Source organism: Lontra canadensis, unplaced genomic scaffold (genome assembly GCF_010015895.1).
Source record: "Lontra canadensis isolate GAN:19392208 unplaced genomic scaffold, GSC_riverotter_1.0 scaffold50, whole genome shotgun sequence".
NCBI classification, from domain to species: Eukaryota; Metazoa; Chordata; class Mammalia; order Carnivora; family Mustelidae; genus Lontra; species Lontra canadensis.
Window position 1 is genome coordinate 9411914 of NW_022631044.1, and position 25531 is coordinate 9437444.

At 38.8% G+C, this 25531-nt stretch overlaps 1 protein-coding gene across 11 annotated transcripts in view; it reads right to left on the reverse strand.

Moving 5' to 3' along the window:
* Window positions 1-25531, reverse strand: part of EHBP1 (EH domain binding protein 1) — a 412862-nt gene that overhangs the window by 320718 nt on the left and 66613 nt on the right. For 3 of the 11 annotated variants that reach the window (XM_032873810.1, XM_032873813.1, XM_032873809.1), the window contains exon 2: window positions 7009-7407. In XM_032873810.1, the coding sequence (XP_032729701.1) occupies window positions 7009-7112 (104 nt within the window). In that variant the 5' untranslated portion in view covers window positions 7113-7407. Of the gene's footprint in view, window positions 1-7008; window positions 7408-8243; window positions 8531-8563; window positions 8636-25531 lie in introns of those variants that run through there. The other 8 variants (XM_032873815.1, XM_032873807.1, XM_032873818.1 and 5 more) reach the window with 5 other exon arrangements.

Below are 25531 nucleotides of genomic sequence, written 5' to 3' on the forward strand. Positions count from 1 at the left end.
CTGATAAGTAAATGTGATCCAAAGGAGACCACCACCTTTACCTTGTCATTATACCATTAACCACATCCTCCAGAATTGAACAACTCACTCTGACTCCTACCTCCCATATTTCCAGCTCTTTCACTCTGGTAACCCAACCCTACCAACTATTCAACCTCTTTAACATATCAAAATCATTGTTCTCTTCACTTTTTCACTGACCATCCTAACTTTCATGTCCTTATTTTCCTCCTTTCCCATCTCATATTCCATGGTTCATCACTATAACCAGTCCCGTGCATTCACTTTCAATTGCCCTGCCCTTCTTTCTCTCAGTCATACACTTCTGAAAAAAAAAAAAAACTATCCCTGGTTACATCCAACTCTGCTTATTTTATGCCTGCACCCAAACAAGGAACAGAGCTGAATTAAAATTTACAGACTTGCTGGTTGCATTCACTTTAAATTTACGACCACAAAGTTAAGAAGGTCCTCAGCACTACTCATCAATCCTTCTGCATTTCCCCAGTCAATTCTTGTTTTGACAATTTAATACCTCCTCTCCCCTCAATCCTTCAACACCTCTTTCTGTCACCTCTCTCTTGGCTGATGACCTCTATTATTATTTCCATGAGAAAACAGAAGCCAACAGAAGAGAATATCCACACCCTCATGCACCAAATCTACCAACTTAACCTGCTTCTCTGCAGAGAATTGTCATCTGCCTCAATCAACTGTCCTTGCTTCTACTTAAGTTCAACCTTTCCACTTGTGTACTAAATCCTGTTCCTGTCCTCTTATTCAAAGACTTTTCTCCTGAAGTTACCTCCTCTCCCAGCACATCATCAATCTTTACCTCTTTACTATTTCCATCAGCATTTCAATGTGCTGCCATCTCTTCTGTGTGAAATATATACGTTGACCCTTTGTCCCTCTCTAGCTACTACCTAGTTCTCTAGTTTGTAACAAAATTCTCTATGAAAAGTATCTACACTGACCATATTCACCACCTTCCCTCTAACCCAATCTAATCATGCTTTGATCCCCACCTCTCTACTGAAACCATTTCTCAAAGTCACGAGCCCTTTCCACCTTGCCAAATCCACTTGCTTAGCCTCTCAACAGTATCTGACACAGTTAAACACTTCTTTCCTGATAACATTGTGCACTTGGTTCCTTAAGAATACACTCTCCTAATTTTCCTCCTTACACTACGGCTTATTTTTCAGTCTTCTTTGCGGGCTCTTCCACTTCTTCCCTACCTCTATATGTTGAAGTGTCCCAAGGCTCAGTCCTTCATAATCTACTTAACACCACAGGAAATTTCCTATAGCCCCATGGTTATATATATTCTATCTATATTCAAAGAGACTCCAACCCCTTCTCTCCCCTGACCTCGAGACTCTTAAAATTAACTGCTTAATTAAGATCTCCATCTGGATGTCCCAAACTTTAAGAAAAGCAAAACCAGGGGCGCCTGAGTGGCTCAGTAGGTTAAAGCCTCTGCCTTTGGCTCAGGTCATGATCCCAGGGTCCTGGGATCGAGCCCCGCATCGGGCTCTCTGCTTAGCAGGGAGCCTGCTTCCTCCTCTCTCTCCTGCCTGCCTCTCTGACTACTTGTGATCTCTATCAAATTAAAAAAATAAATAACCATTCAAAGTCTTTGGTAACCTGAAACTTTAACCAAATGGGATAAAATGCTAGAGCACTGGTTGCTGGAACTAGGTTTGTGCTTTAAAAAAAAAAGAAAGAAAGAAAAAAGAAAAGCAAAACCAATTCTTGATTTCCCTCACAACAAACCTTCTCTTCTCCAGGTGTTCCCCATCCATGCAATTAACACTGCATTCACCTGCTTGTTTAGCAATCTCTCACTTTACCACCTATCTAATCCATCATTGTCTTACCAACTATAACTTCAAAAACTTTGTTTCCAGTTACATATGTGTGTACCTTTGTCAAAACCTACTGAACTATACACTTAAAAGTGATGTATTTTACTGGATGAAAAAGTTTAAGTTACACCTCAGTATAGTGTGGTGGTAGTATATGTGTGTTAGCTGCATATATCTGACCATTTCTCACCACCTTCACCACTACCTCCCTGCTACTTGGACTACTGCAATAGCCTCCTAACAAGTATTCCTGCTCCCATCTTTACTCATAACAATTCATATTCCATAAACTATCCAGAATAATCTTTTTTAAGATTTTTTTTTTTTTTTAATTTGACGGAGAGATCACAAGTAGGCTGAGAGGCAGGCAGAGAGAGAGAGAGGAGGAAGCAGGCTCCTGCTGAGCAGAGAGCCCGATGCGGGGCTCGATCCCAGGACCCTGGGATCATGACCTGAGCTGAAGGCAGAGGCTTTAACCCACTGAGCCACCCAGGCGCCCCCAGAATAATCTTTTTGAGATATAAATCATATTATATCACTTCCCTGCTCAAACTTCTCCAACTGCTTCCTATGCATTTAAAATCCAAAAGCCCTTAGCATGACCTCAAGGCCATACATTAATTTACCCCTACCTACTTCTCAGACCTCACCTCTTTATCATCTACCCTTTGTTCTAGACACAATGGCCTTCCAGAAAATCCTAAAACACAATCCTAAAAAACGCTGTGTCCAATTATTCTTTAAATGTACTTCAAAAGTAGGTTCTTTACATGAAATATGATGTATCTCATTCTATTAAATGGCCAATAGAGAAATGCTTGCTTAAGCCATCCAAAGAAGTGGATCTGGAGAAGTACTTATGAATGTAATTTGGCCTTCATAAACTGAAGTAATACTCAAGAGTACATGCAACATTCTAATGTCCAACTGGAAACCTAAATTAGGATCAGTTAGAGAGAGCCTGGAATATCATATTAAGGAGTTTATATTTTATCTAACAGGCCAGCATCACAAACTTAAGCACTAGGAAGAGGTTTTATTGTTGTTGATGTTTTTCACTTTTCAAATCCTGAAATCACAAAGTCTGCAAAGAGGAGTGGAATAATAGAGAAAATGAGGAGTTACTTTCAGAGATACACGCGCACACACACACACCCCTTTTGGTACCCCTATAATATTGAGCCATGTGATTGTATTTCCTGCTTTTATAAATAAATTATAATTAAGTATATATTTTTTAAAAATATATTTTTAAAAAATATATATGACATGGAAAGATCAGAAACAAATATATTTATGCCTTTTAGGGAAATTTTATATTACTTTATATACTTTTTTAATGCTAAAACTGAGAATTAGATGAAATATAAAAAACTAGATTAAATATGTTCAAATAGGCAGAAGATACAGACACATACACATTATACACATACAGTATAATATATACTCATACATAATGGTTCATAAATTAGGGAGCTCCTATCAGAAATGAGCTCTGCAACCTAAATTATAACCAAAATTTGTCAACTTTCAAGTAGTTTCCTTAAAAACCTGAATAACCCCTGAGAGTTCATAGAGTGAAGACTTTTCTCAGAATCTAAAAACCCACAAATGATCAAAGAACCACGTAACAAATAAACTAAGAAAAAGGACCACATGGTGTCTTTCCCGCAAACTCCTCTCCGGTGGCCTCATTACTTGCCAACAGCTTTGTCAATTAAGTGATTAATAATTAAATGACTTGGAGACAACAATAAGAGTAGGAAATATAAACTTCTGTCATCTCCATATTTGCTAGAGCCTTAACATGGCAATCAAGGAGTGATAAGGAATAGAAAACCTCGCAGTACAGTGTCCTTCTCTCAGATTAATAAGTCATTCAGGTTTTTGTTCCTGACCTATGTTCTAGAACCACAACAACATGAAAGAATCAGGAAGTGGACTCTATTGAACTAAAGAAACTCACACCCCATCAGCGAGAGCAAAGGTGAAATACCAGAACACAGCAACAGAGAAAAGAACTTTGAGAAAGCAGAAGCCCCAAATCCTCTAATCTATAGAATCCATCCTTCGATCAAAGGTAAAGGACTGTGTTTGCTCATGCCCTAGATCTAAAAAAAATATCCTTAAACCTTACCTTCATCCAGTTATATGTCATATCCAGGCTCATACCCTATGGCCATGGCAAAAGAACATGGGAAACATTCTCCTCTCCTTAATCACAGAAAGAACACATTCTCCCTTGAAAAACATTTCCTGATTCCCATGACCCTCTTTCATCAACACACTATGCCTTTCCTCAATCTCCTGAGTTTCATCTTCATTCCCTGAGTTTCAAATTCATGCAGAAGTCAGTGTATTTTGAATATACTTTATTCTAGAGACATGAATGGAAACTTGGGAAAGTTGAAAACATTATTTTAAAATACTGCTTCTTAAGCTTTAGTATGCAAACTGTGGATCTTACTAAAATGCAGATTCTAACTCAGTAGGTCTAGGGCATGGTCTGAGAGTCAGCACTTCTAACAGGTGGTCCCAGGTGTTGCAAATGCTCCTGCTTCTCAGAAAACATTTTAAGTAGCAAGGTTCTAAAAGGCAATGAAATCTATATTCACAGGTTACCTCCAAAGACACAATACCAATGGAATGCTATCTGTTCTCTCTTTTTATAGTTTATTTCTTCTTCCCTATACCAGATCTATTTTATTATCCTCTCAACACTTGTAATTTATCTTCCATGTTATTACTATAAAATTGAAAATTCTAGAACACCCAAATGCTTCTAGTTTTAAAGAAAGATTCTATATTTAAAGAAAGATTAAAGAAAGTTTTATCAGAAAGATTCAATTTAACAGGTATACTATAATGGCCATCCCTAAAAATGATCAAACCATCTGTTCAACTGTAATCGAATTAAATTTTCATTCTTGCTTTCACATTGAGACATATTAACAATAACTTACATCTCAAGGGGAAAAGAAATTTCAGTGATAATGCAAACTATGGGGAAGAAACTGATTTTGTAATTAATCACCTGATATGTTCTATATCCCTTAAAAAAAGAGACTCAGGTTTAACCATCTTTAAGTTGATACTCCCAGTATACTGCCTAGTTAAAAATTATTTGTAAGGAGGATATTCCTCTTTTCTTAGTTTGGTTAGTAATTACCCAGTCTTCCGAACCAGAAACTTGGGAGGCCAATCTAGGCCTTTCCCTCTCTCTCATCCCCATCCTTTCCACACCCCTGACTGAAAGGAGCCCCCAAGTCCTAACCATTTTGTGTCCTAAGTGTGCCTCTCCATTTCCTGTGCTCTGCCTTAATCTAAGGCTTTTCCCTCACCTTACCTACTGCAACAGTAGGCAGACATTGCTGTCTCCAGTCACCCTTTCCACTATGATCCTTACTCTACACTATCATTCAAGAGATTTTTCCAAAATGCAAACCTAATGTATCTTCTGCTCAAAACCTTTCACTATCACCCACAGAATAAAGTCCAAGCCACATATAATAGTATAAGCACATAACTTTCCTTGATTGGAATCCTGCCTGCCACTCTAACATAATATCCCACTGCCCTGCCCCCATCCTACACTTTAAGCCCCATCAACAAACTGCACTGCTTGAATTTCCAGCACATCCCATGTTATTTAATTCCTCCATACTTTTTGCATAGGCTATTGCTTCAGTCTAAAATAGTCTTCATTTCTTCCCCCTTGGCTTTCTGGCCAACTACTATGAATCTTTGAGAACCCAACTCAGATCCCAGGAAGCCATCCCAAGACCTTCCCCTCTACCCTTAAAGAGTTATTTCCTCCAATGCCAACTTTGTAAGTGATAATGTCATTTATTGGGGATTAAATTACTCATTTAATCTTCACAATAACTCTTCCTATAAAATGGTACCATTATTTCTTTTGCAGATATGGAAACTAAATCATAGAGAAATAAATAAACTGTTCCCAAGGATAACCAACTGCTAAGTGATGGAGACAGATTAAAATCCCTACATCATACACATTTGTATTACTGTACCATGATAAGTGAATTTATTTACATGACTGTCATTACCCTGGACTGTGAGCTCCTTGAGGGTGGGGATCATGTCATATTCAATTCTAAAGCCACAGTGCCTGGTGTAAAGTAGGTAATCAATGCATGCATTTCATGAATTACACATAAAATAACATTCCTAACAAATCCAAGAGCAAAGCATTCAGAAACTGGTTTCCCAATACTCAAATATGCTTTAAGAGTTCTAGAACAGAGCAAGTTATTTTTTTATCTAATAAAAAGCATGTTAAAAAGAGAGATAATACAGACATGAGATTACAGTCCTTGTGGACAATAAAATGGGACTTATTTCCGCAGTAATACTATTTAAACACTGTAATAAGTCAAAATCCAAAGGACCATTTGCTTAACATTAACTCTTTTCCTCTTACTTGCTTACCATTCAAGACAGTGAGAAGAAAGCCCTAAATTTACTTTGCTCAAGTAGAAAGAAGCAAATCGTAGGCCAAAACTACTAATCGCTTCCTTAAGTCTGGCCAAGAAATGTATCCCATTAGGCAATTAAAATAAAATACAGTTGCCTGACTAAGCATATCACAAAAGAATTTCTAAGGTTGTATTATGGACTGGCATCCCATTATTAAAATAATGAAAAATTATTTATTTTAAACCAAGACAAATGAAAAATCAAGAACAAAATAAAATAGATTATCACCACCCCACAAGAATATTGATTCCTATATTATAACTCTATTAAAATGCATATGTTACAATAATACATATGCATGTTTACAATATTCAATAGCATTCTCTGTATCTCCTTCAAATTATAAAAAAATCAAAGTTACGCTAACACTAATGATGAAAGACCTCAAGACCAAATCTACTGTACTTAGTAAGCTCTCAGAATTACACTCCTTTGAGCCATACTGAAGTGCAGTAATTAAAACCCACAGGGATGGTACCAGCAGCAACAGTGTATACCACAATACTTGTTAGAGTAATCTGTTCCCTGCCCAGCCTGTACACACCCATGCACTACAGAAAGGTGTGTCAGCTGTCAGCTGACTTTAGGCCACAGTGAATTTAGGCCACAGTAAACTCTACCCCCAGACATATCTTACCATTTCTTGGTACATTCAACCATCAACTCCTGGTAGGAGGCCACAAACTGGAACTTGGATGCATGTTTTCCCACACGCTGCAGTCTCTTCCAAACTGAAGCCATGATGGTCAGTCACTGGAGCAGTTCTGGGTTAGCAATACAGCAGCTTTAACAAAGCAGAGGGCCCAAAGCAAAAGAGCTCTGCATGTATGTCTGTACTTTGAAAAACTCAATTACAACTTGAAATGATGTTTGGGGTCCATAAGTCTTCGCCCTGTTTCACAGGGTAAATCCCATCTTAGATGAATGGCCCAGTCAAGAACAGTATGATACACATGACAGGATGAATGAGAGGAGGTTCCCTCATGGAGACATCACCATTCCACCTCGGGGACTATATGATGTGTAATCTGGAGGACTGAAAAGCAAAACAAAGAGAGAAAAATATGAGAGAAGCATGAGGAGTGACTAACCACCCATGTTAGATAACACTGCAACAGACAACCTCAGTTCTCCGCATGTTTTTCAAACAATGAAACAAAACACCAACCTCAAAAGCCAGTAACATCAAGGATGCAAGACATCAAGGAAGAAATTACAATTCACACCAAAGACGTGGAGCAACACATCAGGTAATCAGCATCAACAACAATCGAGAAACGCCAAGTCGGGGCCCTACCTCCCCCTCCTAGCATCACAGAAAGGCGAGCAGAGCGGGAAAGTCTAGGGATGCTGTTTAATGTCCACTGCCAGTCAGAGGGAGGAGTGGAACATTTCAAAATAAACTTTGTTTTTCAGCTAATAAATAATAGCCTCCAGTCCTAGAATATGTGCTTGGAACAAATTAAGGAGCGAGGAGGAATGCTGTTGTTCAGTCGGAGGGGGAAATGGATGGGGAAAGAGGAGTGGAGGGAAATCTCAAGGCAAAGGGAGGGCAAGGTCCCGGCTCCAGGCCACTCGGGCTCCCCGCCTTCGCTGCCAACCGGAGGGAAATGGAAACTCCTGCCTGGGCGTGAAGCAATGACCAGCAGGGCAAGTGCACGGTGCGGGGTGGGGTGCCTCCCTCCCCCTTTCGAAGGGAACCGTCCACCGGAGCCTCCTTTCCTCAAGCACAGAGCCCAGATCCCTGCCCCACAGCGGTGGGCAGGCGGTGGCTCGCCTGCGGTCCCTGTCACCCAGACGATGCCAGAAGACCCCAGCCTGGTCCCCAAGCCCCGACCCCGCCTCACGTCCACTCCCGCCCCCTCCTCACACCTCTAATCCCGCTGTCGGGCTCAGTCTGGCCCGGTTCCCTCCTCAGCGCCGCTCCTCCGTCGCCGCCGCAGCAGCAGCCGCCGCCGCCGCCACCGACTCCTCCATCCCCGCCGGAGCCACATGGAACAGCCGAGCCAGCCGCGGCGCTCGCGGGAGCCGGGGTCTGCAGCCCCTCAGGCGGACGGCGCGCCTCACGCCCGCCCCCTCCCGGACGGAGTCGCCCCGCGACCGTCCCCCACCCTACAAAACCCTGCCAGAGCCGCCGCTCAGTGCCCACCACCCCCTCCCCCGCCTTCCTCCTCCGCCACCATCATCATTACCTCCCCCGCCGCACCTCTCACACTAACCCTACCCACGGCGGCTCAACCTCCGTCCGCCCCGCCGCCATTGGCTCGGCACCGCGCGTGCCCCGCCCATCTCGGCGGCCGGGCCTTTCAGTGGTGGGGGCATCTCATTGGTCGACCTGGGTGCCCATAACATTGGCTCCACCCCTTAGCTCTGGAGGTGTTTTTCCCCCAGCCGGAACGCTGGGCGCACAGTCTACCCTTTTGAAAAAAAAAAAAAAAAAAATTGGAACCCAGCAGGGACGATCCCGCCCACTCTTCTGACTGGCTTGGAGAGGGAAAAGATAGGCGGGAGGAGTAAGGAGTGTTTATAGTGAACTGGACGATGGTTGCTTAAGGTGGATGTCGGTCAAAGGCGCGCTGGGTGCCGGGCGGGGTTTCTGGCTGGAGTCTGAAAGTAGAGCCGGGGATGGCTTCGGTGCAGCTGTGAATAGCGTGGCTGCTGTGGTTTTCTCTCCTGTACTCTCCTATCCCCACCCTAGGAGCTGGGTGCGTCTATTCCCGCGCCACTAGCAACCAGGGTGTTTGCGCACGCAGCCTTGGTTTCACCCGATTTCTCCTGGGGTTTTTTTCCCTGACAAATTGAAGTAATGACCCTGACAACCCACGCCTAGCGTTCAGTCTACTGGTCCTCAACGGGATACAATAAGCTGAGCTAGAAACGAACTGTTCGTGGTGCAATTTCTTTTTGTTCTGATTCTTCAGCATTTTATTTTTCTGGCTTTGCTCTTTTCCCCTGTAACTGATTCGGGAGTGGCCAGCATATAAAAAGGATGATTCTAGGCAAAGAGGAAGATGAAATAACCTAAGAAGACTGTGAGGGCAGGGACACTTAACATTGTTAAAAAAGCCAAGGATCCTTTTGAGAATATGATGAAAGCTATAGACACTAACCCAAGGAGAGAAATTTATCCTATCATAAAACTCAAAAATCTGCTTTCAGTTTTAGGTAGTTCACAGACCTCTTGGTGTAAAGAGGGCAAAGAATGATGGGGGGAGAGGGTGGCGGTCCCAACATTTAAGGAATAAGCGAAGTAAACTGGAAAAGAGACTGAGGAGGAATGGTCAGAGAAGTAGAGCACCCTATAAGCAATCATCATACAGTCTGAAAAAAGAGAAGGTAGCTAACATGAAAAGAAAACAAGCAGGCTGGGCCACGGAAACAGTTAAGGGCCAATGTTAATCTTGCTAAGGATGGAGAACAGAGTGAATGGACAAAGTAACTGGAAAGTTATCAGGGTCTAGGGAAGGATTCTTTGAAGGACAGGACAGGAGGGCAGTGGTGAGTGAGAGTTGATCCCATCTATAGACACACGAGCAAGAGAAAGGAGAGAGAGAGATTGGAGAATCCTGAGAGATGGGAAGACAGAAAGCTGGAATCCAATATCTAATTCTATTTCCACTTTTAATAAAGTGATCAAAAAATACCCCAAGAACACAATGTGCATTTTACAGAAAAGGACATAGATATCACTTATTTTGCTACAGTCTTAATTTTTAAGATAACCATAATATTTATTATGGTTATAATATTCTTATTTTCTGTACATCTTAAGAGTTCTCAAGTATCCTTCCTGAGTGGTTTACTAAGTCACTACAACTTACACCCGTTATGATCTCATATGGTGATATAGTCTGCATCATTAACAGACTTTAAGTGTATGGGGTTTTTTTAATGACTAATTTATAGAAATGGTCATAAACAATTTTAATCTAAGTTGCCCTTCAGGAACAATTCACATGATGATCAGGAGGGTTTTTGCATCCTATTTATTGTTCTTCAGAACTTTTCAAACTTTCTTATGTGGTCAGCTTAGTTTCATATGATACTCTTTCTCATCCTTAAAAAGAGAGAGAGAGACTTTATTGTAAAGAAACTATCTTAAAAGCAATTAGTTTGGGGCCGCCTGGGTGGCGCCCAGTTAAGTATCCAAGTCGGTTTCAGCTCAGGTCATGCTCTCAAAGTGGTGCAATCCAGCCCTGCATCTGGCTCTGTGCTCAGCAGGGAGTCTGATTATCTCTCTCCCTCTCCCTCTAGTCCTCCCCCAACACCTGCCGCCCAATGCACTCTCTCTAAATAAATATATCTTAAAAAATAAAAAAGCAATCAGTTTTAAATACGTCTTTTTTTTGGAGGAGGAATAAGAAGAAGAACAAGGAGGAGTGTATACAACCCCTAGAGAATTTTCTCAAGAGACTGACAAAGAGTTTCGTTTAAGACAGCTTTTCTTTTTAGGGGAAGTATTTTTCTTGGATGTAAACTATTTCATTCTAGCTGCACAGGTAGCTAAGAAGAGGCCGAGGTTCAAAATGAAGTAATTAATGGGGCACCTGGGTGGCTCAGTTGAGTAAGCATCCAACTCCTGATTTCAGCTCAGGTCATGATCTCAGGGTCTGAGATCAAGCCCCATGTCCAGCTCCCCACTCAGCAGGGAGTTGCCTTGGTGCCCTCTCCCTTTGCTTACTCCCTTTAAAATAAACATATAGTTTTTATTTTTATTAATTTTTAAAGATTTTATTTATTTGTCAGAGAGAGAGAGAGCACAAGCAGGCAGAGGCAGAGAGAGAAGCAGGCTCCCCACCAAGCAAGGAGCCTGATGTGGGACTCAATCCCAGGACCCTGGGATCAGGACCTGAGCGGAAGGCAGCGGCTTAACCAACTGAGCCACTCACATGTCCCTAGTTTTTATTTTTAAATGAAGTAGTTAAGACCAGATTGACATTGTTCTGCTGTTGAGCTCAGGTTCAAAGGCTGGCTCCTGGAGGCTCCATCAAACAACTACTTCTTCTCTCATAACTTTTTTTTTTTTTAAATAATCTGTCTGCTAACTAAATTTATTGAAGAATCTTCCATATATACTATCTTAAGATCTTTTTCATCTGCTTAGTTGAAAATTATTGAAAACCACTGAGTATTGATCATATAAATACTATTAACAGTATATTAAAGATACAATCCCTATTCTCAAAAGAGTTTTCAGAAACAGATGTTCAGCACCCATACAAGAAAATAACACAAATTACTTAACCTCTGTAAGTCTCAGCTTCTTATTATGTCAAACAAATAACCACGCCTGCCTTTCTAGGATGTTAAGATGGAAAATGAGTAGGCAAAGAACTTAATACATCGTAAACAGTCAATAAATGGTAATTAATAATGTACACCATTGTGTTTGTTTCATAAACAGTCAAGGAAAAAAGAACCAGACCTTCAAGAATACTTGGACAATACTTTGTTGCTACTGAACGTAACTACCTTAAGACTAAAGAAACAGTGCATTTAACATTATTCCTCTCTTATTGACTCACTAATTGCCAAGAGTGGAAAACCAATAACTTATGTGGACTCAAGATTTTATAATAATTACTAAGAATTCACTTACTCTCAGTCTTCATGACCACCTTTCACACAATGTATTAGCTGAGATCTTCTGGCATGCTGGAAATTACATTTTCCTTAAGGCCTCCCCATTCTCTCTACCTACCAGTGTATATATCCTTCTGAACCTCCCCCCACTTCCACAGGGAAACTGCACCCCAAACCCTTTTCTAGTCCCTTATTTTCTCAGGTTTTGATTTATCACTTCATTCCATCCCAGGTTTAATCTGTGTGTAATAAACTCATGGGTGTATGTTACTTTGATTGTACTGTTCATTTGACCCAGGTGTTGAATGCGAAAATTTATAGGTGTTTCATTTAACAGAAGATTTAACATTTAAAATAATTTCAATTTTGGCTTTAAATATCATCAAGCTTATAGTGAAGACGAAATATGAAGAAACAAGTGGAAAATGCCATCTCAAAACTTCCAATCTTCTTTGCCATGACAATTTTGAAAATATAGAACTTATTTTCCATGAAACAGCTTTGCTAGTCACTGTTCCAGAAACCTCCAAAATGGAGATTCTAGTCTATGAAATGCAACCAAAGGCTTGAATTATGATCATTCCTGGTTATAAAATTTTTATATTTAGGCTTTACAGTTTTGCAGTAAAAATTGTCAAAGGTATTATTGCAGGATTTAACTACTAATAGAACTTATCTGTGCTTTAGTCCCAGTACTAAGATTTACTCCCAGTAATAGCACTGCAGGCTTTTGCATTATTTTCCAGTTACCATAGCAGTTAGACTGTATACAACACTACTGCAATTTTTAACTGCTAATGAAATTATTTCTTTTTTCTTTTTAAGATTTATTTATTTATTTATTTGAGAGAAAGAGAGACACAGTATGTGGGGTGGGGCAGAGGGAGAGGGAGAGAGAGAATCTCAAGCAGGCTCCATGTGCAGCACAGAGCCCAATGAGGGGCTTTTTCTCACCACCCTAAGATCACGACCTGAGCCAAAATCAAGAGTTGGGCACTTAAATGACTGAGCCACCCAGGCATCCTGAAATTATTTCTTTCAAGCCCATAGTAAACAAATTTACTCCTGACGATCCTACATCAATTCTTATGTTCAAAAAAAAAAAAAAAAAACCTCACTGTGGCAAGCTAATACTTCCAAAATATTAACCGATGGTCTCTGTAGCAGCTGTTTTTCTAGGTACTTCTTTTTATCCTATTGGCCTTTCTCCTCCTAGACCCCACCCTAAGACACTCTCAGCATCTCACCCATTCTCATGTAGGCTGGTCTTTGCTCATTGTTTCAGGAAAGGAATATAACAGAATGCAGAGAAACAGGGAATTTCCCCCTGGTTTTTGAGTTCAAAATCCTAGCCCTTTAGGGAGTAATGAAATGGATCCTTATAGAGACCTACACTGTTCAGTAGGATAACCTCTAGCCACAGGTGACTACTGAACACTAGTGTTCAATATGGCTAGTTGAATATGGCTAGTTCAAACTGAGATGTGATGTAAGTATAAAATACACACTAATTTCAAAGACTTAACATGTAAAACAGAATGAAATATATCTTATTAAGTAATTTTTACATTGATTATGTGTTGAAATTATAATATTTTGGATACATTGGGTTAAATAAAAGACATTAAAAATTAATTTCACCTGTTACTTTGCTTTTTTAATGTGGCTATGGGAAAAATTTAAATTATACATATGGCTCACATTATATTCCTATTGGACAGTACTGCTAAAGACAACAGTAAAACTTCCTTCTGTAAAGAAGAGAAATGGATTTCCTGAACTGGAAGGAGAAGAAGAGTTGGGAGGAAAGTACTAAGAAGCTCGATGCTGGTGGGTCCCTGAGAATAGGACTTACTGCACAATTCTCTATTCTGGCACCAGCCGTGGAAAGGGACAACTGAAGGAGCAGGATCTATCTATGGGATCTGAGAGTTGAGAGAGATAACTTAATGTTCTTTTTCCTTGTTAGGGCCAAAGGGAAGAGGCAAGATCCTAAAGAGAAGAAAAAGTTGAACTGTGTGTCTAGTCCAGCCAAGACTTTAGAGCACAGTTCAATAGAACTTTCTGTGATGAACAAAATATTCTATACCTGGCTGTCAATGTAGTAGACTCTAGCCACTTGGGGCTATTGAGCACTTGAAATGTAACCGAGAAACTGGAGTGTTAATATTTAATCTTAATTAATTTAAATTTAAATAGGCACATGTGGCTGATAGCTACCATAACGGACAGTGAAGCCTTACATAGTACCATGAAGGTTCTGGAAACCCAACATGATGATTTCTAGACACCCAAAAGGGTACAGAGACAGCAGAAACCACCAGACCTAGAGGCCTTGCTGATAGGCCAAGATTGACTCAGCAGCAATTTGTGGTGATATATGCCATTGAGGAAGGGTGCTGATTAGAAATCTTGGGGGAGCCAGAGTGGTAGAGGAGGAGCAGAGATCGAATACTCTATCCCCCTCCTCTGACACCCTGCTACTGTGTAAACCCCCTCGGTTTAGATGCAGTCCCTGCCAAATTGACCATGATTATTCTCTGTCACCCCTTGTGAAGTCAGAGCCTAAAAGAGAATTTGAGTTGAGTTATAGAAAAATGAAATTATACTTCTTGGAAACCTGAATTTTTTTTTACATTGATATTTGTACCCCCTACATAACCTCAAATAATAATTCTAACAAAATACTTAGCCATTAATATTTATTCTCTTAAAAGACAGCCTTCCCCCCCCCATCATAGGACCCAAGTTCTATGGTTGACATGAAAGCATAGAAAAGCTGCATCAGAAAACGATCTTTTGGGGCACCTGCAGGGTGCAGTTGGTTAACGTCTGACTCTTGGTTTCAGTTCAGGTCATGATCTCAATGTCGTGAGATCGAGCCCCGGGGTTCCATGCTCAATGTGGAGTCTGTTTAAGACCTTTTTTTCCCTGTCCCTCTGACTCCCCCCCCCCCCCCCCCCACCCCCCCATGCGCGTCCTCACACTCTTTCTCTCTCTCTCTCTCTCTCCTCCTTGGGTGAGCACATGCTTTCTTTCAAATCATAAATAAATAAGCAAAAAGGAAAAGAAAACCATCTTTGACCCAAAAAGAGAGTATCCTTTTGTGAAACTGCTTCTGTGCTAGTTTCCCATGAACAAATCTTCACAGTTAACCATAATGAACATTCGCACACTGAATCTGAGATGACACTAATTTCAGAACCTAACTTATATGCTAAAAACCCAATTTTGTCCAGTTCCATAGCATCTAGGAAAGGCTAACCTGGACCTGGTTGGTGGAGACACAGGAGCATCCCTAACCGCCTTGAAATTCAGATAGATGGAAGCAAGTCTATAGAAAGCATCCTTTAATGATTCAATAGGCCAGTCTCCTATTGTTAATCTGGAGAAATATGTTGAACGATTAGAAAACTCAGAAATCCTCAAGAATTATTACAGGCATGGATGATACTCAAAATGTGGATACTGCAAATGTAGCAACAACACCACAAAGACATTAACCATTTGAATGGGTGACATCCATAAACCATTGGCCCCACTATCCAATTGTGGACCAGCTAAATACAACTCTTGACTCTAGAGTATACTTGCTGGTCTGTACCACCCTCTCAGTCTGACCTTTCAAATTACTTGAGATAATCTCGGGATGGTGAAGTCCCAGTACACTGAGACTGTGTATGTCAAGATAGGTATAATTGTGAGATATTTATACATCACAAAAAAAGTCGATCATTACCAGAACTATTGCAGCAAAGGTTTGAGTTGGAATTAGGAACCCATTCTGATAAAGTTTTTGCTTAATTCAATATATTTATCTCCTATAACATCAGTAGGGATTCTTGACCAAAGTCTATTGTTCATTTCCCATGAAATGTTGAGTCTTTGATAAATTGTAAAAAGTAAACTGACCTCTGCTTCCTCTATGTTTTCAAAAATTGGAATAAATTCCAGGTAACCAGATAGAGCAACCAGCCAATGTCTTCCTCTGAATAATTCCTGGATGATTATATTTAGTGTGAACAAGATAATGAAATTAACATCTTCAGAAATAATAAGGTTAGACAGGAGAGGCAAAGAAAAGCAGTAAGAATTCACAGTCTGGGAGGGCACTGAATACCCACCATGTGGCATTAAATCAGAGTATTTCCATCTCAAACAGTGGGGAAAAAAATAGCAGCTAGCTGAAATCAGGCAGAATCCCACTTACGAGGGCACTAAGCATGGGCCAAAGGAAAGCAGCCTTCTTGCAGGAGCTTGTCCCAGATGAGTTGAGATGGAGACTGAACCCAGGTTTCAGAGGGTAGAACTCATGCACAGTTTGGGCAATCTGCTAAGCAAGCCAAGGTGAAGAAAAATTCCAGGGTAAGGGCAATAACATGGGAGCCAGAGAGAGCTGCAATATCATTCCAGATCTCTCTTTTTACAGCAAATCACCCAATTAGTGACGGGGCCTACAAAGAGTAGAACATAGCCTGCTAGCAAAGAAGACATTGTGAGATCTGCTGGATATTTCTTCATATTTTGTAGCAACTTTTGGATGCTATCTTTAAGTATTCCCAATAATGAATCACTGATATTTTCCTCCAAAAAAAGAAAGTCAACTGTTGTGCAAGAGTTATGTTTTGTGCCATAGTTCAGTCTTCTCAAGAAATACTGGTATCTTCAACATTTAAAACTATTATATATTTTATCCCTGAAGTAAATTTAGTCTATTTTAGATATTGAACATATTGCTAAGCTATACTTGGTGAGAAATAATTATCTGGCATTATCAGTGTCCCATTTCTCACTTCTAAAACTTATATGTGACCACCTTTCCCTGATAACAAGTACTTTTGTACTTTGGTGGAGAAAATAAGAATGTTGTACTTGTACATCTTTCTTCACACAACGCATGCTAAAAAGTATGTATTTAGAGGTCATAACTTGATCATCTTTAGAATACTCACTCTGTCCTCAAATGACCAAAGCAAAAATAGGAAACCTATTGGTGACTGCTGAACTTCTTTTATTCTTGTAATAACATACTTCCTAGCTACTCAAAGCTACTTTAAACATTCCTCTTCTCCAGCTTTATGCCACAGTTCACAAAATGATCACCCAAATCCTGCAGTTTGTTGTCAATAATAAATAACTTGTTGAGTCCTTCTTCATATGTCATGCTGGAAAGTGGATGATGAGAGTAACTGCTCTTCATCATTGTGTACTATGGATACTTGCAATGCCCAGGAATGTTATTTGGCCAAATAATTTTGCCAATAGTTCATTCTGCTTTCTCTTAATTAATTAATTAATTAATAATTTTCAGCTGTTTTTGCGAGCTTTAAGGCAACAATGGAACTTGTACCTCACTTTGCTACAGGAAGTATACCTCTGAATAATAGTTTTATGATTTTAATTTTCTTTGATGCTAATTTTAGTAAAAAATCCATTCATGTATTAACACATATCTTGTGAATAACCACTAAGCCCAAAGCCCTGTGCTAAGAATTAGGAATGTAGCACATCAACAGACAACACCCCTGCCCTTGTGGAGCTCACATTCTGCATCAGTTAGTAACAATTATTTAGGGGCGTCTGGGTGGCCTAGTCAGTTAAGCATCTGCCTTGGGCTCAGGTCATGATCCCAGAGTCCTGGAATCAAGCCCAGCATGGCGCTGGGCTCCCTGCTCAACAGGGAGCCTGCTTCTCCCTTTGCCGTTACCCCTTGCTGTGCATTCTCTCTCTCTCTCTCTCTGTCAAATAAATAAATAAAATCTTTAAAAAAAAAAAAATTCTCCCTCAATGGGGATACCTGGGTGGTTCAGTCAGTTAAGCATCCGACTCTTGATTTTAGCTCAGGTCTTGATCTCAGGGTTGTGAGACCGAGCCCGCATCTTACTCTGGGCTTAGCATGGAAGTCTGCTTGAGATTCTCTCCTTCCCTATCTCTTTGCCTGTGCCTCAGTTCATGCTCTTGTGCACTCTAAATAAATAAATAAATAAATAAATAAATAAATAAAATCTTTTAAAAATTTTTCCCTTAATGTTTTATGTTTTTTTATAAAAATGATTAAAATTGCATAACTATAGTCTTAAAGATATATCTTTATGTACTCTTTAAAATGTTCTTTATCTAAAGGTTTTTCATCTATAACTTTACAAATCATATTGATAAAAATAAAAATTCTCCCTAGAAGAAATCCACTCCTAATATATCTATTGTGTTCTGAACCTGGATCCATTTTGCCCATGGACACCCTTCATATGGGGAGTGAATGAAGAGTCTTCTTTCACAAAACATTCTAGGAATGTCTTCTGTATGTATTTTATATCATAAAAAGAAGCATAAGTTTTCACTGGTACTCTTTATGTGCTTGAATTGCTTTATTCAGATTTAGAACCATGAATTTCATGGTCCTGTTAGGTATTTTACCCTTCATCCTCTGGTTGGGGCTCACATTGGACTCCCTTCTCATTTTCATATTCTATATGGAGGATTCTGTTCTCTGCTTCAGTGTCAAGTCAGGTGACTCAAATATTTGCCAGGTGCCTACTATATGGAAGAAAGTGTTAAATTAAAAAAAATACATTTTAAAAATGCATAAAAACATAAAAAATACACATAAAAATACATAAATCACAGCTGAAAACCTCAAGAAATTTAAACTTACTTCAGAGAAAAAAAGTGTACACATAATAAAAATTGTAAGCTATAGCACATGAAATAGCTTATAAGATAAGAAATGGTCTAAAATAGAATTAAAAGAGATGTTAGAAATCCAATATTGCCCCATAGTCTGAAGAGACTCAAGCCAGTTATGGTGAGGCACACAGAGTAGGATGGGGCTGACACAGAGAACAGTTTAGTGGTGTCACTAACCAAAGTCACTTACCAATGATATCATCCCAGGAGTTCACATAACTTCTCTGGATGGAAGAGAGAAGTTTACTTATACATGGACCTATATACACAACTCCATGTCAGGCCAAGCAGACACAATTCTGGAACAACTGGTAGAAGGAGAATGATTAGGAAAGAGAAGCAATTTCCTCTTAGACTGACAGTTTTAAGGATAACTATTTTATTTTGCTGCCAGAGACCTCCACTAGAACAAGTCCATCTGAGAAAGAAACCAAAACTGAGAAAGCCAAGAAATGAAACCAAGAAAACTTTGGGAAAATGATAACTTTGCTATCTGGAGGTTAAGAGCTAGAAGGTATATACTCTTAAGATCCCTTCAGCCCTATTTCTGTGATTTTAAAAATTCCTGTGTTTAATAAATGGATACATGTATGTAAAATCGGAAAGAGGCATTTAGAATTTCTCAACAGCTGTTTTCATTGTGATAATCCAGTTTTCATTAGCTTAAAAGGGTTCCCCCTCACCCCCAGTTGGGGCCATTATTGTTTATATTTTCCTTATGGTGTGCCTTTTATTCCTGTGACTTACTTATTACATAACTGGAAGCCTGTATCTCCTACCCCCTTCACCCATTTTTCCCATACCCTATTCCCCCTGCTCTAGCAACCTTCAGTCTGTCTTCTTTATTTTTAGGTCTGATTCTGCTTTTTGTTTGTTTACTCATTGTTTTCATTTTTGTTTTGATTGCAATATGAGTTATTTCACTTAGCATTGTACTCTCTAGGTCCATCCATGTTGTCCCAAATGGCATGATCTCATCCTTCTTTGGGTGGGTTATATATCCTTCTACGGCTACATGATATATGTGTGTGTGTGTGTGTGTGTGTGTGTGTGTACACATTTTCCTTATCCATTCATTTATCAATAGACTCTTATGTTGCTTCCATATCTTGGCTATTGCAACCAATGCTGCAATGAACATAGGAGTGCATATATCTTTTTGAATTAGTGTTTTCATTTTCTTCAGATAAATACCCAGTTACTGGAATTACTGGATCATAGGGTTTTCCTATTTTTAGTTTTTTGAGGAAACTCCAAACTATTTTCCACAGTGTCTCTGCCAGTTTACATTCATTTAGTTTGGGATACTTCTGATTGTATTTAACTAACTTTAATTTTATGATCGACCAAAAATTGAAAGTTTATAGTGAAGTCTATGCCTTCCCATGAAGGCATAATGGTGTCTGGTTAGAAACATGGAAGATATCATTCCTAAATGTACCAATTCCTAATTCAATTGTTTATACCCAGCTCTAAAGGGGAGAGTAATCATCAGTCAACTGGGGTCATTTTGTAAATTATCTATGACAAATTACAAACAAAAGAAGCATTGATACAACTTATTACTCCTTCTAGAATATATTGTTTATAACTACAATGGCAATCCAGCCCAAAGAGTTCAATCTATTCCACTGTAAATTTTGAGGTCTTTGAACCTTCTTTGGAGAGATACTCAGGATTCACAATGATTTTATTATTGCACTAGGAAAGGTAAGAGTACAAAAACACCATATACAAAAATTAGCACAAAAAGGATTATCAACCTAAATATTAGCCATTAAAACTATAAAACTGTTAATAGAAAACAGGAGTAAATCTTTATGAATTTGGGCTTGGCAATGGCTTTTAAAGATGATGACAAAAGCATGAACAACAAAGAAAAATGGTGCTTTATCAAAACTAAAAACTTTTGTACTTTAGACACACCATTAAGAAAGTTAAAGATTGGGGCATCTGGTTGGTTCAGTTGGTTAAGTGTCTGTCTTTGGCTCCCAGTAACCCAGGGTCCTGGAATCAAGTCCCGAGTCAGGCTCCCTGCTCAGTGGGGAGCCTGCTTCACCTTCTTCCCACTGCTGCTCGAGCTTTCTCTGTCTCTCATATAAATAAATAAAGTATTTTAAAAATTTTTTGGGAAAAAAAAGAAAGTTAAAGATTACCAACAGATGGGAGAAAATACTTACAAGTCACATATTTGATAAGGAGCTTGTGTGACTCAACAACAAATAAATAATCCAATTTAAAAATTGGCAACAGAGGGACACCTGCATGGCTCAGTGGGTTAAAGCCTCTGCCTTCGGCTCAGGTCATGATCCCAGGGTCCTGGGATTGAGGCCCCGCATCAGGTTCTCTGCTCAGCAGGGAGCCTGCTTCCTCCTCTCTCTGCCTGCCTCTCTGCCTACCTGTGATCTCTGTCTGTCAAATAAATAAGTAAAATCTTTAAAATAAATAAATAAATAAATAATACAAACTGGCAACAAATTTAAATAGATATTTCTTTAAAAATGATACATAAATGATTATAAGCATATGAAAAGATGCTCAACATCATTTGCCATCAGGGAAATGGAAATGAAAACCATAATGAGAGACCACTGCACGCCCACGAGGATGACTTAAAATCAAAGACAATAACAAGTGCTTGTAAGGGTGCAGCAAAATGGAAGCCCTGATGCATCACTGGTAGGATCTTAATAAGGAAAATCCACTTTGGAAAAGAGTTGTGTAGTTCCTCAAAATGTTAAGCCTAGAGTTATCATATAATTCAGCAATTCCACTCTGAGATATATACAAGACAGAAATGAAAACTCAGGGCTACACAAAAATTTGTGCATGAGTGTTCATAGCAGTCTGATTCATAAGAGCCATGAAGTGGAAACAACCCAAATTCCATCAGGTGATAGAAGCATAAACAAGATATGGATATCCATATGACAGAATGCTATTCAGACATAAAGAGGAATGAAGTACTGATAGATGGTACAACATGGATGAACCTTTAAAGTAAGCTAAATAAAAAAGCTCAGTCATAAAAGACCACATACAATCCCATTTATATGAAATGTCCATAATAGGCAAAACCACAGAGATGAAAGTAGATTAGTGATTGCCAGGGGTTTGGGGAAGAGAAAAATGGGGAAGTGATTGCTAATGGATATAGGGTTTCTTTTGGGAGTGATGAAAATGCTCTAAAATTGCATAGTAGTAATGGGTGCCAACTCTGTGAATATACTAAAAAGCACTGAAGTATACACTTCATTTATTTTTAAGTAACCTCTACACCCAGTGTGGGGCTCAAAAGTACAATCCTGAGACTGAGAGTCACATGTTCCACTGACTGAGCCCTCCAGGTGCCCCATGAATTGTACACTTGAAAAAGCCGCATAATGAATCTGATGGCACAGTTGGTTAAGCATCCAACTCTTGGTTTCAGCTCAAGTTGTGATCTCGGGGTCCTAGGATCAAGCCCCCACACGGACTCCATGCTCAGCACGGAGTTGGTTTGAGATTTTCTCTCCCTCTCCCTCTGACCCTCCAGCTCATGCTCTCTCTCTCTCTCTCAAATAAGTAAATAAATCTTTTTAAAAAATTAAAAAAGATGAAAAGTCACACCATAGGTAGTATTTATGATGTGTCATTTAAATCTCATAAAGCAGATATTAAGAAAAAAATCATATAGAAACAGACTGCTGACCGGAGGCATTCACCAATTAAATTATTCTGCAGCCACATTTAACCAAACATCCCAAGACAACTAAATATACTGAAGAATTTGGCAAAATATAGTATTCTAACACAGAAATTTAAAATGTGAAAGCACTCCACACTTGGATTTAAGAGGTGTATGTTCTAGGTTTTGCTGGACCCCAGCCAAAATTTGGAGGCAAAGATTGTTACTTCCCTCTGCATATCCATTCGCTTTCTAAATTAATCAAAGGACATTCAAGGGCTCTTGATTTGATCTTCCAAAGTTTGTTGACAATAGCCAAAAAACCCTAGAACTATACAAATCTGTCATCACTGCACCTGCTTCCTCTCCCTGGCATTTTCATTTCAGCTGAGGTCAGCCAGAAAATTCCAAACACTGTGGGTTTCGAATTTGATTAGTTTGTAAGAAGAAGGCAGGATCTTTTCTTTGAAAAGGTTTTCAGTGGTAATCAAATTTCTTTTTCAGTCTACTCTAGTTTCCTAACCTTGACCACATATATATACGGTTAGTTAAAAGACAGACTATTTTCACAATTTTCTAGATTACTAAAAGTTGTCACAGACCATCTAGTCCTGGACAATTCCCTAAAAATTCTACCATATGAAGAAATACTACTTAGATAATCTGATAAATAACTGCTTTTCACTTCCTAAAGTTACAAAATCTACTGCTATTTTACTAATAGCTGTAATCGTTTTCTGTGTGTACTTTTACCATTCATGCATGAAGGACTACAACTCACTTTAAATGCAAGGACAGATAAATGTACAATAAAGTAGTTTCATATATAGTCAATATAGTCAATTCATATAAAAAGTAGTTTCTAATATAGTCCATCTATGGCAAGAGTGACAAGAATTTACTATGGGGAAAAGACAATCTCTTTAACAAACGGTGTTGGGAAAACTGGACAGCTACATGAAAAAGAATGAAACTGGATCACTGTCTTACACCACACAGAAAATAAACTCAAAATGGATTAAAGACCTAAATGTGAGACATGAAACCATAAAACTCCTATAAGAAAACAAAGGTAGTAATTTCTTTGATAGAAACATTTTTCTAGAAATATCTCCTCAGGCAAGGGAAACAAAAGTATAACTATTGGGACCACACCAAAACAAAAGCTTTTGGACAGTAAAGGAAGCCATCAACAAAACAGAAAAGATCTACCTACTGAATGAGATAAGATATTTGCAAATGTTATATCCTATAAGGAAGTTAATACTCAAACTATATAAAGAACTCATACAACCTAACACCAAAACAACAACAACAACAACAAAAAACAAATAATCCAATTAAAGTCATGGGCAGAGGACCTGAATAGACATTTTTCCGAAGAAGACATACAAATGGCCAAAACACCAATGAAAAGATGCTCAACATCACTAATCACCAGGAAAATGCAAATCAAAACCACAATAATATACCACATTACCCTACGATCAAATAATTACAGTAACTAGGTATTTATTCAAAGAAAATGATAATACAGGCACCTGGGTGTCTCAGCAGGTTAAGTGCCTGTCTTCAGCTCAGGTAATGATCCCAGGGTTCTGGGATCGAGTCCCACATTGGGCTTCCCTGCTCAGGGGGGAGCCTGCTTCTCCCTCTCCCTCTGCCTGACGCTACTCTGCTTGTGTTTGCTCTCCCTCTGTGTCAGATACATAAATAAAATCTTAAAAAAAAAAAGATTTAAAAGAAAATGAAACACTAATTCAAAAAGATGAATGCAAAAAAAAAAAAAAAGATACATACATTCCTATGTTTATTGCAACATTATTTACAATAGCCAAGATATGGAAGCAACCTAAGAATCTACTGATAGATGAATGGATGAAGAACATATAGATACAGATATAATTATAGATAAATATTGCACAGCCATAAAAAAAGAATGGGATCATGCCATTTGTATGGCAGGGATGGCATGACAACATGGATGGACCTAGAGAGTATAATGCTAAATGAAATAAGTAAGACTGAAACCATAAGATTTCACTCAAGTGGAATTTAAGAAACAAAGTAAAAAAGAGACAAACAAGAAAACAGACTCTTAGATACAGAGAACAAACTCATGTTATATGTTAATTATACAATTCAATAAAAAAAGAAAAAATTAAGTTTACAGTCATATTATATCTTCAAAAGTCAAAAACCATGTTTTTAAAAAACATGTGCCCTCCAACATTCCCAGGTGGGCTTTTTAAACTACTCCAAAGGAGGGACCCAGAGGCTCCATTCCTTAAGTACTATGTTGCAGGTAACCAGACTATTTTCACAATTTTCTAGATTACTAAAAGTTGTCACAGTACAACTAGTCCTGGATGTGTCTCCCTAAAATTTCAATTATTTATAGACACTATTAGTGTGATTAAAAAGCAGACTTAGCACAATTTCTTTGTAGACTTTTAAAACAACATGTATCTAAATTCTGCCATATGAAGAAATACTACTAGAAAATCCTGATAACTGCTTTTCACTTCCTAAAGTTATAAAATCTACTGCTATTTTACTAATAGCTATAATTATTTTCTGTGTATACTTTTATCATTCATGCATGAAGTACTACAACACACTTTGAATGCAAGGACAGATAAATGTACAATAAAGTAGTTTCATTAGGAAAAGTTTAGTCAGGATTTGCTATTAATGTAATCATAATACAGCCAGAAGATTTGGCCTTTTGCTCGTGAAAACACATACATGTGATTTTTTTTTAAATATTTTTGTCTTGTTTTCTTTTTTTAAATGGGCTCTATGCCCAATGTGGGACTTGAACTCAGGATCCCAAGATCCAGAGTTTCATGCTCTACTGATTGAGCACGATATTTCTCATTTTTAAAAATTATTAGAAATTTTGTTTCAAGGAGGTATATCAAAATAGATTCTGAACTAGCCTACTTTTTTCCTCTGTCATACTTGATATTTTCTGTGTTGAGGTTATACTTACAGATATTTATTTCCACAGCTCACTGATAAGGCACTGAGACTCTTGTCTTTTTTATTATTATTAGACAATCTCTATGCTCAGCATGGGGGTTGAACTCATGACCTCAGATCAAGAGCTGTGTGATCTACTGACTGAGCCAGCCAGGTGCTCTGAGACTTCTGTCTTTCAATCAATGAGATTCACTTGAGTTTTATTGCAGTTAAGGGTCCTTTTCAATAAAAATGACTA